Source organism: Crassostrea angulata, chromosome 9 (assembly GCF_025612915.1).
Source record: "Crassostrea angulata isolate pt1a10 chromosome 9, ASM2561291v2, whole genome shotgun sequence".
In the NCBI taxonomy this organism is placed as follows: Eukaryota; Metazoa; Mollusca; class Bivalvia; order Ostreida; family Ostreidae; genus Magallana; species Magallana angulata.
The window spans coordinates 29,473,540-29,490,635 of record NC_069119.1 but is presented as its reverse complement, the minus strand read 5'-3'; the positions used below and the strand labels follow the sequence as shown (position 1 = coordinate 29,490,635).

Here is a 17,096-nt window from a genome sequence, read left to right as displayed (position 1 = left end):
TTGCTTCCTTTAAATTGTCTTTTCCTTGTATCACACATCGTATTTTTGAAATCCGTGAAGTTGTCTGATGTAATATTGAAAACATCTAAATAATATAAAAAACGAATCATAAACAAATCATCTAAAACTTGCTCATTTTTTAGTAAATTGAAATGTTTGATCTATATACAAGTAGTTCTTTTAATACTTACTTTTCTTCATTCGGTATCAAAAACCAGCAATGCCTTGTGCATTTAGTTTATTTTTTATAGGCATGTCATTTAAAATTGTATTCATGGTATATTACATGTTTAAAAACCCCCAATAAAAACAACATATAAAGACATTTAAACATATAAAACCTTTCTTTCTCAAGATATGGTACTTAAATTTTATCACTTCTGATACAATACAAAATGGAATAGACAAATTTTCTGATTCAGAAATAATCAACATGTATTGCTGAAGCTACAACAAATTAACAATTTTCATTCAAATATCTAGTTAATCGGAACACATTTCATTCAATAAATCTTAATAACAATCTAGAAACGCATTTCATGTTTTGGAGAATAATATATTGTTTCGCCTAAATACATCATGTATTATTTTGCAGCAATACATCAGATGAATTTATAAGACAATCATTGTTATAATTTCGGAATTTTTGTAATTAAACAATAATTATAATTTACAATATATATGTGTTCAACGATTTTATACCAGAATTATATTATTAAACTCAGAGATTTGATATGTTTGAAAACTTCTCCAGCAAATTCATTAAGGAGTTGCTTCTCGTGCTAAACGCAGGTTGAAAATATACGTGTCCAAACATTATTGGTATATTGTTTCCCTACCATTTACACACGTTTTGTGGGAATATACTTCCATTATATAAAATGTATATATCTAAATACATAGACCACTTACGGACCACAAGGATCATGTTTTTGGTATAGTGTGTAATGGATTATTACATCATTCATTACCTGAATTAATGGGGTATCTATTTATTTTCACTTTTCTGATTATATGAAAAGTAAATTTGCGTAAATAATAAAGTCACAAAAGTGGCGGAGTGCAACCTACCTTTTTGTTCTCTGATTTTTATATAAATAGGTACGGCTCAGATTAAATTAATTCTGAGCGGATAAATATTTTTTTATAAATAGAGTTTAATCTGTTCATATGAATATGCACTGAATGATGATAATTGCAGCGATATCTTTTTTGAAAATTATCAATTATATATTTATATATTGATGCTTTTTAATATTGTGTTATATCATGTAAAGTAGAACGATAGGAACGAGATATAACACTTAAACTATTGGCGGTGACTGTATATGAAAAGAATCCCTAACCTTCTGTTTGATAATTCTATAAACTATCTTGATTTATTTTTGAAGTTGGCGCTCTTTATGCATACAGGAAGATATAAATTACAAATTAAATGATGGTTGACTTCGTTGATTCTCTGAGAGTCGTATTTACCTTTATCAGTGTTGTTGCTAACTAAGGTCATCTGTTCTTTTTTGACAGTCTTGAAGTTCATATGTGTTGTTGATTGATTTTCATATTCTACAAAAAAACCCTTCATTGCTATTCATTAAAATAATATTGAATTTAACACTTTTTAAAATTATAAATAGCCTTCTATCTAATTCAATTAACAGAAATCAGAAAATGACGAATCGAAAAAAATAAGAACGCAGGGAATTATTTGTTTTTATACTGAACTTAATTTTATGAAATACAAATGTAAACCCCTGTTTATTCTACCATAACAAATATACACATAAAACGGAGGTCTCTGATATATTAATGAAGAATCTTGCCTGGAAATTGCATACAACCGTTGGCATGATGACAGTACATGTGTGTAGCATTACAGTCACACAGAGACTGACAACCTTGTCCGTACGTAGGATTTCTACACTTCTTTACACAGTTTGGTCCTATAAATCCACGGTCACACGCTAAAAGTATTATTATACATAATGTATTGCTTATAAATAATGGGGAAAAATTATGTGAAATTCACTTAGTCAATAATACATCACAATTTTTTCACCTTCAAGATTCTGAACAGGACGTTGTAGTGAACTTTATTCTCAAACGTTAGATTGATTTCTCTTAATCATTAAGTATATGATAAAAAAGAGACATACGTATACATGTATTTTGTGCAATGTCCATCTTATACCCATGGCAGCAACCATATGTACCATCAATGCTACAAGGTTTTTTTAAAAATACATTTGTGAGCAATATAGATAAACCGAATTCTAAAACAGTAAATAAAAATTTGTAAATTAATTTTTACTTACTTGGAACATAAGCTCATAGATCCGACTGTAAAAATTTGAATCAGTATTACATGAAAAGTGCAAAATGTCATATTCATCACTGATTTTGTCTTTTTTCCCGTACAATTTGATTTAGGTGCAAGAAAATCATAATGATTTTACAAACTTTCACATTGATACGTGATGTTCGATATTCACGTTCTGGATTATTCTGTTGATTTGTTTTGATTTGAATACTTAAATTCGGAAATAGTTAATTATGATACTCAATTAAATAATTAATTTGACACATGCGCTAAGCATGTAATAATAATAGCCAGGAAAACCAAATAAGACATAATTCCAAACATTGAATTACAAATCATACATTTAAGATATTGTTTGTGTCATTCGATATGATGAAAAGAAAGGATATACAATGTGACTAGTCATGTATACTTTCTATTATCGACGTAATGTTATATGCATTGGAAGAGTTAACATTGTGATTGAAACTTAAATCGTCATCTTCAAATAAATATTTTACATTTATTAATTGACCACAATGTACTTGTCCTTCACCTCTACAAAGTTGGTTACGATATTTTATTAGGATTTGATTTGATTTTATAGATATTCTGTTGAATTTTTGTGCAATTAGTATTTTAAAGAAATACTTCTCAAGAGATTTTCACTTAGAATTCAAACAACCCTGCTGAAATACACAGTCATAGTTTTTTAATATCATATCGAAGAAATTGAAAATGTGACTAATTATGCACATATCACGCTCTAAAATACTTTTATTGATATCCATGGAAACTTTGTGTAAATTTGCTATTTTACTGGTCTTACATGTATGAGTTGCAAGATTTGCACACTTACACATTATTATAATAACAAAGGAAGTATCATTCAATGTATAAGACTAATACAGAATTGCACTGTAAAAGACAACGTTTATCTCTATATAAAAACCTTTAGATTTGCAATGTCTTCAACAAAATGAATGACGGTGACCTCTCATATATATATATATATATATATATATATATATATATATATATATATATATATATATATATATATATATATATATATATATATATATATATATATATATATAATCCAAAATGAGTGAAGGGTGATACCACACAGTATAAATAATCAAAAAAGAAAAAGAAAATGAACAGTTCCAAAGTTTCTATTCACTAGCGCTTTCTGGATTTACATCCTTCTTCAGGTGAACGTACATAAGTTATTTATATATATATCAGGTTCATCAAGATCGATTGCCATTTATCCAATACCAAGCTTAAACAAAAAAATCAAGTTAATATAAACAAACCCTAAATAATATCAAAGTACTCATAGTACTGAAAAGCGCTAACCCAGCTTCTGTTTGTAAAAGATATACATGTATGTATATAACATTTTAGTTTCTGTATACGCGATATATTTCCTCATCACTGCGTGGCAGCCCCTGCAATGATGTATGTAAGCCCTGTACATCAAATTCACAGTAGCCCGTACCAGCCCGTGCAGCTCCTGAAACTGGTTCCCTAACCAGTTTAAATGATGTAAACTTCTGCTCATAGGGGGCGGTTATTCCTTGCACCGGAAGTAGAAGTCTAACGACAATAAAGCGCTGAGCTATGCTTAGCGCTTTAATAAAGTTGTTTTCATGATGTGCTTATATATGAAAAACAATTAGATAAAACAATCTCATTTAAATTCCTACATACTCGTATGTAGGGTTGGTTTGGACAGACGGAGATGCTATTTATCGCATATTTTTTCATTGCTCATGTAAAAAAAAATATGTAACAAGGAATTCGAACAATTTTTTATTAAGCATATTTTATTAAGAATCCAAATTGATTGGGAACAGGCAAGACTTATGTAAACCCTCTCCAAGAATTACAACAATGACTCATATTGTAAAAATATGAACATTTATGGAACTGTATATTAGGGTGACTAAATTCAAGAAGAGACAATTTTAGAAAAAAAAAACTTTTACTAAACACAACCCTTTCCTTTTTAATTCTGCAAGTTGTGAGATAATAACATATAGATGTAATAGCATATAACTGTTGCATTTCAATACAGTGTTGAACAACAGTTAAATCTGTCATATGGATGTTTATATAAAAGGTAAAACGTTTATTTTAACGAAATGAAATATCAAGTTTTATTTTCTGTTTCTAGTTTGTACAATTTGAAGGTTTATTTAATCAGTCAACTACTTCAACACAAAACGCCACGACAAGGAAAGTAAATATTAAAATGCTAAATAAAATACTAATGAGTTTCCTTAATCAAAAAGCTTGGTATAATGTTTTCCATGTAAACATTATCTAAAGTTGTCTGTACAAACCCGTACCTTTAGTGATATTTCAATCAAACATAAACATACTGCACTGTATTTTGAAAGTAATCTATTACGTTCACACTTGGTATTAAAGTCCTTTCATTTGCTTTATAAGCCATCCATGGACAGATGTAAAGGAAATGTGTTTGAAATAAACTTCCCTATACGGGAAATATGAACTTCCCCATATTGAATCGTTACATGTATGTATCAGTATGTCTTAACAATAATATAAATCTCTTCTATTCTGTGAACTTAAATTTGACTTAAAATTGTCTTTAAAGGGGCATGGAAAAGATTTAGGTGTAAATTTATTTCTCCATTTTTACAATGCTTCAGCAAGGCATTTCTAAAACTCATCCATAATTAGAATGCAAGTCGTAAAAGGTAAAAAAGATAATGAAAAACGTGATTACTGTATCTTGCTTATAATTCGACAAATGACACATACATTTTGGATGATTATTGGAAATGCATTCTGCAAGCTTTGTCAACAACAAAGAAAGAAAAAAATGACCAACATCGTAACCATGCCACTTAAAGCAAAACAATTCCTATAGTTTCAGAGTGTATATACTACCATAAGCTTGGGGTTAAAGAAGTATGTACATTCCTTTAGGCATACTGACTTAACGAGGCCGAGTACAGAACGAGTACGCACGCTTTCGCGCAGCGTTTCATTTGTATTGTGACGTCATCTTTTTGCTTGGTTGACGCAATGGCGTGATAGTTTCAGTTGGAGATATTCAGCGAAAATTGTTGAAAATATCTCGTTTGATGCGTAAAAATAATGTTATAATGTGGAATAAACATAAATGTCTCGAACTATAAGCTATATTTGGGCTCGGGTCGAAAACGTGAAGAGGGTTCAGCAAGCCTAGCCCTCTGCCGTTTTCTTAACCCGCCTAAATATAGCTTAATTCATATATTTCAAGACAGTAACCATGTATTTTATAGTAATGACCTCTCATGTGTGATGTTATATATTTTTTTATTACTTAAATATGTCTGAATGTTTTAATAATACTACATAGATCACCTTTTCCGCCTTTGTCAATTAAAAAATAACCATTATCTGACGAATCTGGGAAATTGGGCATACAAAAATTAACTTTGATAAGACCCCTGGAACAAACCAGGAGGTAAAAGGTTTTTTTTATTTGACCATTTGATGCCTTTTAGCAATAACTTTAATATGTAGAACAGAAAAAGAAATCCCTAGGGCAGAAGTTTTGAAAAAATGTAAAAAATATGCAAAATTGATACATTTCAAGCAAAATCCCATAGGGTCCTATGTTAAAAATTAACAAACTTTGAGATGACCCCCTAAACAAACGGTGTGGTAAATGTCTTATTTTTTAATCTTAAAATAATAATTATATCAGTAGAAATTCATGTAAAAAGTTTCATCCAAAAATCTAGGGCAAAAAAAATTAGACCCGGCCTCGTTAAATTCAATCAAGAAAACGCTTAATTTAAGGACGTTGTTAACTCGGAGTTTGAGTGCTTAAATTCAGATTGTTTTAAAGTTGAATGTCATGAGTAAAACTTTCTTTAAAATAAACGTATGGCACATACTACAAGATATTAGAAATGCTTAAAACAAAAAAAGGCACTTTATTTCAAAATTCTGATTATTTACCTCATTAAAGTTTTGTGCCAGCGGAATAAAATTGATATGAATAGTCAAATACTAAAAGTTTTTTTTAGCATTACCATCTTATTTTTGAAAAATGATAGAGGAAATTTGGACTGAAATACTTCTAAAAAAAAATCAATGAAAATAAATGCTTTGTATCTTTTAAGTCTCACTGACTTTTTTTCATTTTCTTAAAGGTTTGGCAATTTGTATTATTATTACAACTAAAAAAATTAAATCATAATGATCATAATAATCATAATAATCTTAATTTTAGAGATTTTTCTTCAATTTCTAAAAAAATATTCAATGGCCATTAACTCAAAAAGTACTAGTAGGTCATTTAAAGTGAAATATAACACTATAATACATGTAACAAGTAAATAGCACACAATTATCATATCATGAGGGGATTTTATTTTTCATTCTAAGTACACGTAACCTTTAAATACATAGCGTGGACATAAAGCATTTTTTTACTGCAGAAAGTTTGCAAAGTACACGAGAACCAATTTAAAGTATTATATAACTTAATGGATTAACATAATAGTCAAATCATATTAGAAAGATACTACTCATAACTATTAAGGCATACAACAAATACAAAAATCAAATACACTAAGGATGTCTTATTTCAGAAAAAAACCCTAAAATAACGTTAACGTAGTTCAACAATTTCATTCACGGCGCTTATAATACGGAATTGCAATCTCTAAACCGTATGCACAACAAAAATTTTGATTATATCTGATTAGAACAAACCATCTTGGAATGATTCTAGAGCAGATTTAACTGGAAACTTTGATCATATTAGTATGCCTGAAAACTTTTATTTTGCATTTAGCACTTCTCCATTAGGTGTGTACAAATATATAAAACTATAAACAAAACAGAAGTTGCTACAAGTCCAATAATTGAGTACACAATGACATTAAATTTCAGTGGCTCCTCATCTCTCTTACCGATAACTGTCATATTTTCATCTAAATCGTCAGCCAAGGGGAAGTCTTCTATAAAATAAGTGTTAGATTTGATCAGACATACATAAAACTAGTCGTGTTTCTAGATTGAAGCACTATCAAAACTTATCTGGATTCCTCTTTTATTTTTTTAAAACTAAAATCATACCTTCGTTTAAAAGACTGGAACATTTTAAAGTACCCCACTTCACCCAGACTTATACTTTTTTAATACATTACGTCACGAGATGACGATTTAAATGTTTTGTTAAACTGTTCATATCGTTCTTTTTGGTTGTATATCGTCGTAGCTCAGTGGTTAAAGTATTGGGCTACTGAACCGCTGATCATGAGTTCGAATCCGCCTGGAGATTTAGATAATATTCACTAAATTAGATTTTGGAAAATATATTTTTTTTTAATCCAAAATTGCTCATCTTTTGCCTATTTGACTAAATACTTCTTATCTATTATTATAACTATCATAATCAAGTGTTGTTCAGCTAATTTGAGAAAATATTTCAAGGTGAAGTGAGCCACCTTAATCGGTTTTAAGGGCAATACGCATCGATGAGTACAAGTCAATCAATAATCGAAATAACTTTTTAAAAACAAAATGGCTGCCAATATGGCGGCACCCAGGGCTGGAAGAAATATTTTTTGACCTTAGTAGCCCGTTTTAACTTTCAATTTTCACTGATTTTCTTTTAATACCTGCTATCATTAATCCTCGTTTCGCGAGGCGGCGCGGGTATGATAAGGCATCTCTCAGCGATCAAATTCCTCTGATCGATATGACGTCACAATAAGCAGCATGATGTCATATTTAATTAGAAACATGTCGATTTTAACTTTATCTCTGGTTTAAATTATACAAACTACAGGCATAACATATCACTAGAAACTCTTCTAACTGAATATATCTTCGATTTCTCTATATTACATATAATTATAATTGATGACGTCACAAGCATGTTTAATAGAGAATATCATGTCGGGAGACAAATCATTGCAATGAAATGTAAACAATTCCGAAATAATACTTATTTAATACAGATACCTAAGATTTAGACGAGCGTCAGTTAGGATATAATCAGGATAATACAGGCATGCATATATTGTTTAATCAGCGAGTGTTATAAGGTAAGCAGATCGATAATTATAAGGCTTGACCAGCCTTTCCTCTATCAGTGTGTACATAAAAGGGAAAAGTGTAACACTACCCCGGATATTATGAAAGATGGCTTTAGTAAATATCAACGGTATATGACCTAAACTACTTGAAAAGTGCTGCTAGAATCATCCTGTGCTTTGTTGTTTTAAATGAAAAATACGTAGTATTTTCAATGAAGTTATAGAAGTTGAGAGGGTTTCCAATAAATATTTACATTATTTATTTTATGCGATTAACAATAGGATTCTATCAGTAATACTAATAAACATGAACTAATAGCCAATTGAATTATTGTAGCAAACATACAAATAAACTTTGGGGTAGTGTTACACTTTTTGATTTTTAGTTAAGGTAAAAAAGTGATCTATTTTTAACTGTCACGTGATACCGTGGCACGGCAGCTTCAAACATCGAGTCGATTGCGAAGTAGAAAAATAATATCTTGGTGAGCACATTCACTTGGTATTAATATTCCGCACTGTTTTCATAAAAATAAACAGTTTTTAAATTGATCAAAATTGTTACGGTCATTGAACTCGGAGTTGCCTTAACCTACCCGCGGGGCTTTGCCCGCTTTTCGCTGCGCTCGGTATTATACACAGATGTAAGGTGTTTTGTTTTATAGTTTAGGACAAATGAAAGAATCAAGATGATATGAGTAAAATGTGAATCCGAAATGAAATAAAAGCAAAAAAAAAAATAAATAAATGAAAAAAAATGTTTACCTTCATTTGATATTACACAACCGTACACATGATCACAGTCGTTCTCAGAGCAGTTACAGTTTGACATACAGTTCATTCCATACCAAGGAAAGACGCACTTTGAGCTACAGTTTATTCCAACGTATCCTTTTTCACACGCTGGCAATAAAATTTAACGTTTTGGTAAACATAATTATGTTATATCGATTTATTAATGAAATTCGGTCGTCATATATAACTCACACAAAATTAATTTTAAGAAATGCACTTACGTAAACATGTTTCTTGTGTATCGTTCCATTTAAATCCAACACAACATTGTCTTGCGTTTTCACTTAAATATATTACTTAAGATGATAAACAATCGTTTAGACAATTAAAGAAAATAAGAAATGCAATGCTTTGTTAAACTTCGAGAAACTAAGTGTATATGTCTTACCGTGGACAAATTGCAGACTTAATCAGAGAAACCTCAAGCAACAAAACAATGCAAATCAATTTTACTGTCATTGTTTTTAACGAAAAAGAGTATAACCGACTTGTTTAAAATGTATCTATAGAATGGAAAAACACTGCCCTGTAGTTGTAACATTCTGAATCAATGCAATTGAGATTTCCGATTGTTTTCGACAATTTTCGATATTCTAAATCCAATTTGATTTCCACATTTTAAACCTTTCCTTGTCCTATTATGTAATTCAATAAAACCAACAAAGGAAGTGTAATTAAACTTTAAAAACTTGTAGGTCAACCATTAGACCAAGGTTGTATTTTGTTCTGCAACAACAAATAAATAACATTTTGTTCATCTTAGATACATCCTTTTTTATTTTTTTTTTACTTATTTTTACCCAGCTTTGAACGTAACTGAATTGATTTCACCAGCCTTCTCTATAATATGTCAGATATAATACACAGTAATGTCACCAAATGACACTTTTCTGGGTAACTCCCAGAACTTCTAAAGTTATTGTCTTGTCATTTGTGTATAAAATGCTTGATATTGTTACTCCTCCGAAACCATGAGAGATAAATATTTTAAACGTTTACCAATGTCTCTAGTTTACTCAGAGGCTCCATCAATCTTTCATTTTGAAAAAGGTCCAGTATCTCTTTTAACAGTAACTGCCCCTAAAACATTCTTAGGTTTAAAAAAAACCACTTACGATGTGTAACTTTTCAACTATTTTTCTTAAAGACATTGGACTTCTTGGAATTGAAGCGTCTCACTTTGTCGCTCAAATTATCATAAAACTCAACGTCAAGGTCATCGGAAAAGTTATATAATACTGAGTCTTCATATTTCTTTTTTTTTCGATTGACATATAAGAACTTCTGTAGTGGGACTTCTTACGACAGTCAAAAATATAACCCTTAAGCCTCTATCTAAAGATTCAGTTTCCCCCCTATTGTACAAAAAGTATAATATCGTTACGCAAGAGATAATCAAAGTACTGATACATCTGTATTTCGTGTTGCACGGACTAAGCACTCGCTTTTTAGAATTAAATTTAAGAATGATTTTTCAAGTTCTATGCTTAACCGTCCTTTCGATCATGTCTATGTTTAATAATCTAAAGTAAAACAAGCTTATAACAACGATCCAACGACGGGATATTTGCTATCTTATTAAAACAGTTCGTTTTATTTGTTAGATTTATTTAACAATATGTTTAAAACATTATGGAAAGAAAAAATACTTCTCTTTAAGGATAACTTAATATAAGCGTTTTTTATATAGGCGGTTTTAATCTGATGTAGACGATAGGTATCAGTGTTTAGGAAGTATTAGGACTACCGCTCCAACATTTGTAAAAGATAAAAAGAAAAAAAAAGTTCAGAAATTAACAATATGGGTAGGAATAGCAAAGTAGGACGATATCACTGTTGATTTACATGTAGTTACAAAATACGTAATAACTGGACTATGAAGACACAAATAGTATTGTCAGTCATAAATTAGAAATCACCCATCGCTTCTCAAATAGCTGAGTGTAAAGAAAAATAGCAAATATGATGATGAGCACTGCAATAACCACAATCATTGAAAATAAAAAGGAACGATTGTTGACAGATGGTTCCCATTTTGCAGTAATGTTTGGAGTATTGTAGACTGATTCGTTATAACTTGATAGTTTTTCTGTTGTAACATCTAATACACCTACAAAAAGGAATGAAAATGTATTTTATTTACTTTTTAATTTTATTATATATGAATTATGTTTTTTAAAGAACATTACTGCTTTAATATATTACATTCCAGTATGACATCACATTTTTTGCTCCCCTTTACTTCTTTGTCACAGCGTTTGGAATAAACAAATGAGATCATGTGTTGTTTTAGACAATGTACATGTAATTGTTAAGTTAAACTACAAAACATTTGCAGAGTGCTGATCTCTTTTTCCTTTTAATCATACTTGTTAAAAGGTAAGAGGTACATTTTTTGGACATTTTAAATCAGAACGCTTGACACCTGTCAGAGGGGGGGATTGCAATTAAAATAAAAAAGGTGTCAAAATGAAGTTATTATTTGAAGGAACGAATTTGAATGCACACCCTTTCCAAAAATGAAATTCCCTACTTTTACTTTGATTTTAAAAGTTTTTCAATACATGGGCATTTTCCTGAAAACGAGTCTGACTTCAAACTACGAAATTTTAAAAGATAAGAGACACGTCGACGAGCTTTCATTCAAGAGATCCCTCTTTGATGAACGAAAAATAGGGCTGGAGCTATGATCCTTAATATTTACATTAACGCCTATGAAAGATCCATTAGTGGACTATACCCATCATGAAAATATATTTTAGAATTAAAAGATTTTTTCCTAAAATCTCTTTCGTGCATAAACTTTATAAAGAACAATGCATTCAGTTTTATGTAAACATGACTTCAATATTTCGAAAAAATATGTACTTCTATTTCTGTCGGTCTCTCTCTCTCTCTCTCTCTCTCTCTCTTTCTCTCTCTCTCTCTCTCAGAGTATTTCAAATAAAGAATAATCACCAAAGTGCAGTAAGGGTTGTTGTTGGACAGAAATAATGCCTTTGATTTTCTAAGCTAACGTGCTATGGTGCATTAACATTAATTAAGTTAATTTTACATTCTTTTAACAATCAATTAACAATTTGTTTAAAAAAAATGTAAATAAAAATAATAAAACGGTTTCTTAACTGATTTACTTGAGCTATGAAGGTGGAGAACATTGTAAAAAATACATAACACGCTAATACGGGTTATGTATTTCGTTTTCATTGTCGACACCTTCCAGCATGAATTATCAAAGAAAGCATTTTATTATTTAAATAACTTAAAAAAAACTCTTACTACTTTTAATCGTATTTTTTGTGTAAAAAAACCCATGTTTTATTATAACTTTTAAGATGTTATATAATTTTGAAGATATTGAACATAGTTAGATTTGTTACGGGAAAAAAATCATATTAAAATGAGATAAAAAGAATCTATGACATTTTTGAATCTTTTATCGTTATGTTGAAAATAGGATAATTTTATAACTTTGCCCTGAACATTGCTGAATCACGCCGGAAATAGTTATATTGGCTTACCGGAGACAGTTATATTTCACAGGAATTTGTTATATTGCCCTCCCAAAACAGTTGTATCACTATCGCGTGTAGTAACTCTGCATTTTAATTACGCCGGGTTCAAAATTTAGCTAAGTGCACGAAAACAGTTACTCGTAAAAACTCAGGACAGCATCTTTTATTTAGAGGAACTTATTTTAATTGTTTAATTTGAAAAACTATCTACTTATTTAAAGCAACGATAGATATTTTATAAAACATTGATTTGTAAGATATGAAGATGCATTAATAATTAAAATATACTTGTTAATAAAGTAAATAAGTTCTGAAACTGAATTGAATCTTGAAAATGTTATATGATATATTTTATATGTCTTCTTGGGCGACAATTCCGGAATATATGTACCTAGATGACAAGAAAGCCCCGGAGTGATTTGTAGCCATCTGTTTTTCGGCATCGGGCGACATTACACTCCAGGACTTGACTGTCATCTCGGGGCAATATAACTGTATGTCGCCATCGAAGCCATATGTATTATACAATGTATGTACATGTATAATGTCAATGAAAATATTTTGATACCTCTAGCATGATGTCTACAGCCAGTGACATAATTACAGTCTTCATCACTACAATCACATGCCGATTGACAGTTTAGTCCATATGAAGGGAAGGGACATGCAAGTGCACAGTTTTTTCCTGTGTATCCTTCTTTACAAGCTGAGAAAAGGTTAAAAATTCATTAAGTGTACATTTGAATAAGACTAAATGGTAGGATATAAGCTGCATAATAATTACATACATGTATATAGCAGGGACGCTTACGTATGCATTGTTCTTTAAAGGAATCCCACATGTACCCAGAGCAACATATGGTTCCATTTGTGCTACAAAAATGCCAAAGTCAATTTTATATGCAAACAAATATATACTATAATGGTGTTAATATTTTGGTTTAATGAATAACCCCTACCTATCACAGTTGTTTGTGGACTCCTTTCCAAAAAGTCCCAGAACTGTCACTGTTACAAAGCACAGCGTCAAAAAAGTTTCCATTTTAACTTTTTCTTGTGGTTTCAATAAGACTGAGTTCCTTGAGGCATTGTGTTAATTATTTGACTTAAGGTTTCCGTTTCCTTGTATAATACAATTTCAAAATAAAAATGATTTTTGTGTTATTATTGAAAAAAGGAAATGAGAGTTCAGTTACTTAGATGTATTCATTGATAATAATTATAGTGTATCAATGTCATAATAATTAACATCAGATTTCAAAGATAGCAAACGTGATAATTGCAATTTATGAACGATCAAAGGATTCGATAAATCAAAAATATGTAATAGTAAAACATATAATTCCCCTTTTACTTCCCCCAAAAAGTAAATACAGTATGACCTACATAAGCCTAAAATGTGTATTGTTTTAACTATAACTGATGAATTTGCCTGTTGTCTACATTCTTGTGAACATTTGTGTTTCAGGTAAAAAAAAAGTCGAAAACCAAATTCCATCTACTATCTTCAATGTCGACAGATACACGCACATCTACCTTAACCTTAGAAAGGAGAAATGTTAAATGTTCTTTAGATTTGTATATAGGTATTTAGAAGTCTCTTCTTCTGCTAGTAAATAGTTTTTCTTTGCACGGTAATGATTTAGTCGGATAAATGGTCAATATATGGCTTGGATTTTAAAACGGGATACTGACGTAAAGAATTGTTGACAGTGACATACATCAATCTTTGCACATCATATGTATCAATCAATCCATTCTTTAAAAATATTTTAATTTTTTTTCAATATGTAAACAAATACATGCATTATACTTGTAATCAATTTAAATCGATTAATTTTTATTAATATATAAATTCTTTTGACTACATTCCGTAATTAGTTCTGAAATCTGAAAATTGGTTTTGTAAATTTACTCGTGACCTAATAAGATCTTAATTACAATATGGTACAAAAATTGGAACATGTATAATGTACTTTAAATCTTTTATAGACTTACGACCTCACAAATGAAACGTATATCAGGGTTTTGACTATTTCTTATCAGGTTAGTTCCTGACTCACTACGGAAATATTTCCGTAGTGAGTCAGTAACTAACATGATAAGTGTTTTGTTTTCCCAAGGACTATCAAGCGACATATTTATTCACAAATAGCGATAATCTTCGCAAAGCCATTTACAAGATGCTTAACATCTCGTCCAATCTAACTCATTTAAACTCTTCAAAATTTTCAATCTCACTTTTCAAATACTCTTTAAATTGTTTTGCTTCACCCATGTTTACTTACAATAGTTTTTTGCTATTCAATTTTAAATGTTTTCTCCCTTTCCTCTGCAGCAATTTGAGCAAATTTCGACGCTGCCATTTTGTTCTGCTCCAGACAAAACAATGCGATGTCAATATTCTTAGGGCAACTAATCTAATTTTTAAGAATTTCAAAGGACATCTACTCCAAATACTTTAAGATCTTACGGCAGGCGGTTTATGTATTAAATACTATGAAATGTCGAAATGAGTAAGCGAAGCGTCAGTTAATGAAAGCCATATTGCCTAATATTATTTCTCACCAAACAAATAAAGAGATATACGAGGCAATCAAGTGCTATGTGTAAACCAATGAAAGTGTGACATTTCAGTCCAAGGGAAAACAATATAAGATATGGGATGGATCTATGATAGCAATTTTATCTATCAAGCGCTTGTTTGGAAACATGCAGACTACATGTAACCAACGGAAGTATTTTTATTAGTATTAAACTGATTGCGTAACTGTTCTGCTACAAAAGGTCGTGTGAGAATTACTAATATTTACGTTCTTGATAAAACATCTGCTTGGTTTGTGATTTAATTGCAATAGAACACATAATATAGAAACAATTATAGATACTCAAATTAATAAAATACAGAAATTATGCTTCATCTTAAAGTTATACCTGAAAGATCAATAAGCTAATTTTAGCGTCACTTTATAACACAGTACATGTACCACCTTTAATTTCATTGCAGAAATTAAACTGAGTAAGTGGGTAATTTACGCTTCTCTACTCTCCATGTGTATATGTATATTATAGTTATTATAACAGCTGTCACTGAAAGCCCGACTATTGGATAAATTAAACGTTTTGCTTCATAAGGTGCTCTCTCCATGGTTTTGAGATCCATCTGTAAATCTTTTGCACCGCCTTTAACTACGGTTACGTTGAAACCCTCTGTAAAATAAATCTTACATCAGTATATATGATGTTAAACATTTAATGTTATACAAATCAAGAAAACATTTTTAACAAAAAGTCAAATTTTGCGCCAACATTACATTAGATGTTAGAGGGATTTCAGCTTACTTTTATGATTGCCAATTGTATTTTGTGTTGTGATGATCGCGTTGAAGTTGAACTCCCTGTATATAGACAAAGAAGGTGGATGTTCTAAGGAAAAATAAAAAATAGTAAGAAAGATATCGATAACAATGTATTGGTGTATTAATAAACCCCCCAATATTGTCTGTTATAAAATAATCAATATAATATGATGAAACGATATTAAACGTAGTTTCGTCCTTGTTTCATTATTCAGTCCAAAAATGTCACAGACACATACATTTGTTTGGTACATGTATTATAATTTCGATTTCAAAATATTTAAATCGAAAAAATATATTATTTTTCCCCATGAAATGTGATGTCTTTAAAGTATGTACGTTTAAGATCCTAGTCAGATAATACATGTAAATTAGCATATGTTTCGATTGGTAGATTCAGATATACACAAAAGATCAGCATACCTTTTGTTGAATGTCTACATCCGTTTACATTATCACAGTTTTTCTCCGAACAATTACATTTTGACTGGCAGTCCAATCCATAATAAGGGAAAGGACATCTTACGGTACAGTTAATTCCAATATATCCTATGTTACAACCTAACAAATATTCAATAAATATATAACTATAAATGATTTTGTTCAGAATTGATCAGTATATATATATACAGTTGCAATCTGTATTTATTTTAGTGTCACATACGTATACACATAGTTTGGTCCTGGTCCCACTTGAATCCTGAACAACACGGTGAATTAATTCTACAATGTTGGTACATTTGTCCATTAATAAAGCAAGGATTCTAGTATTAAAATGAAAATTCAAAATTATAGCGCCTGTATCAAAGTTAATAGATACTCACCCTTTACACATGTCTTTGCAGGTATACTCATACATACTATGCAACATCACTACAACATTGATTATTTTCACTTTTTCTGTCATAATTTCTGATTCAGAGCAATTAAAAAATCTGTTTGATTTATCTACTTGTATAAACATACAAGGAATTTACCCCTCTAATTATTAAATAAAATGACAGCGATATGGGGAATCAAAGGTTTAATTAAAGTTGTAATAACGAGGAAA

The 17,096-nt window shown here is 30.2% G+C and overlaps 1 protein-coding gene across 1 annotated transcript; it reads right to left on the bottom strand.

Moving 5' to 3' along the window:
* Nucleotides 1-11,072: 11,072 nt before the first annotated feature.
* Nucleotides 11,073-13,805, bottom strand: LOC128162914 (multiple epidermal growth factor-like domains protein 10). Its single transcript, XM_052826334.1, has 4 exons — nt 13,646-13,805; nt 13,498-13,559; nt 13,255-13,392; nt 11,073-11,281 (listed from the first exon to the last, which is right to left on the bottom strand). The coding sequence occupies exons 1-4, from the start codon at nt 13,726-13,728 to the stop codon at nt 11,073-11,075; spliced, it is 492 nt and encodes a 163-aa protein (XP_052682294.1). The 5' UTR covers nt 13,729-13,805.
* Nucleotides 13,806-17,096: the final 3,291 nt, after the last annotated feature.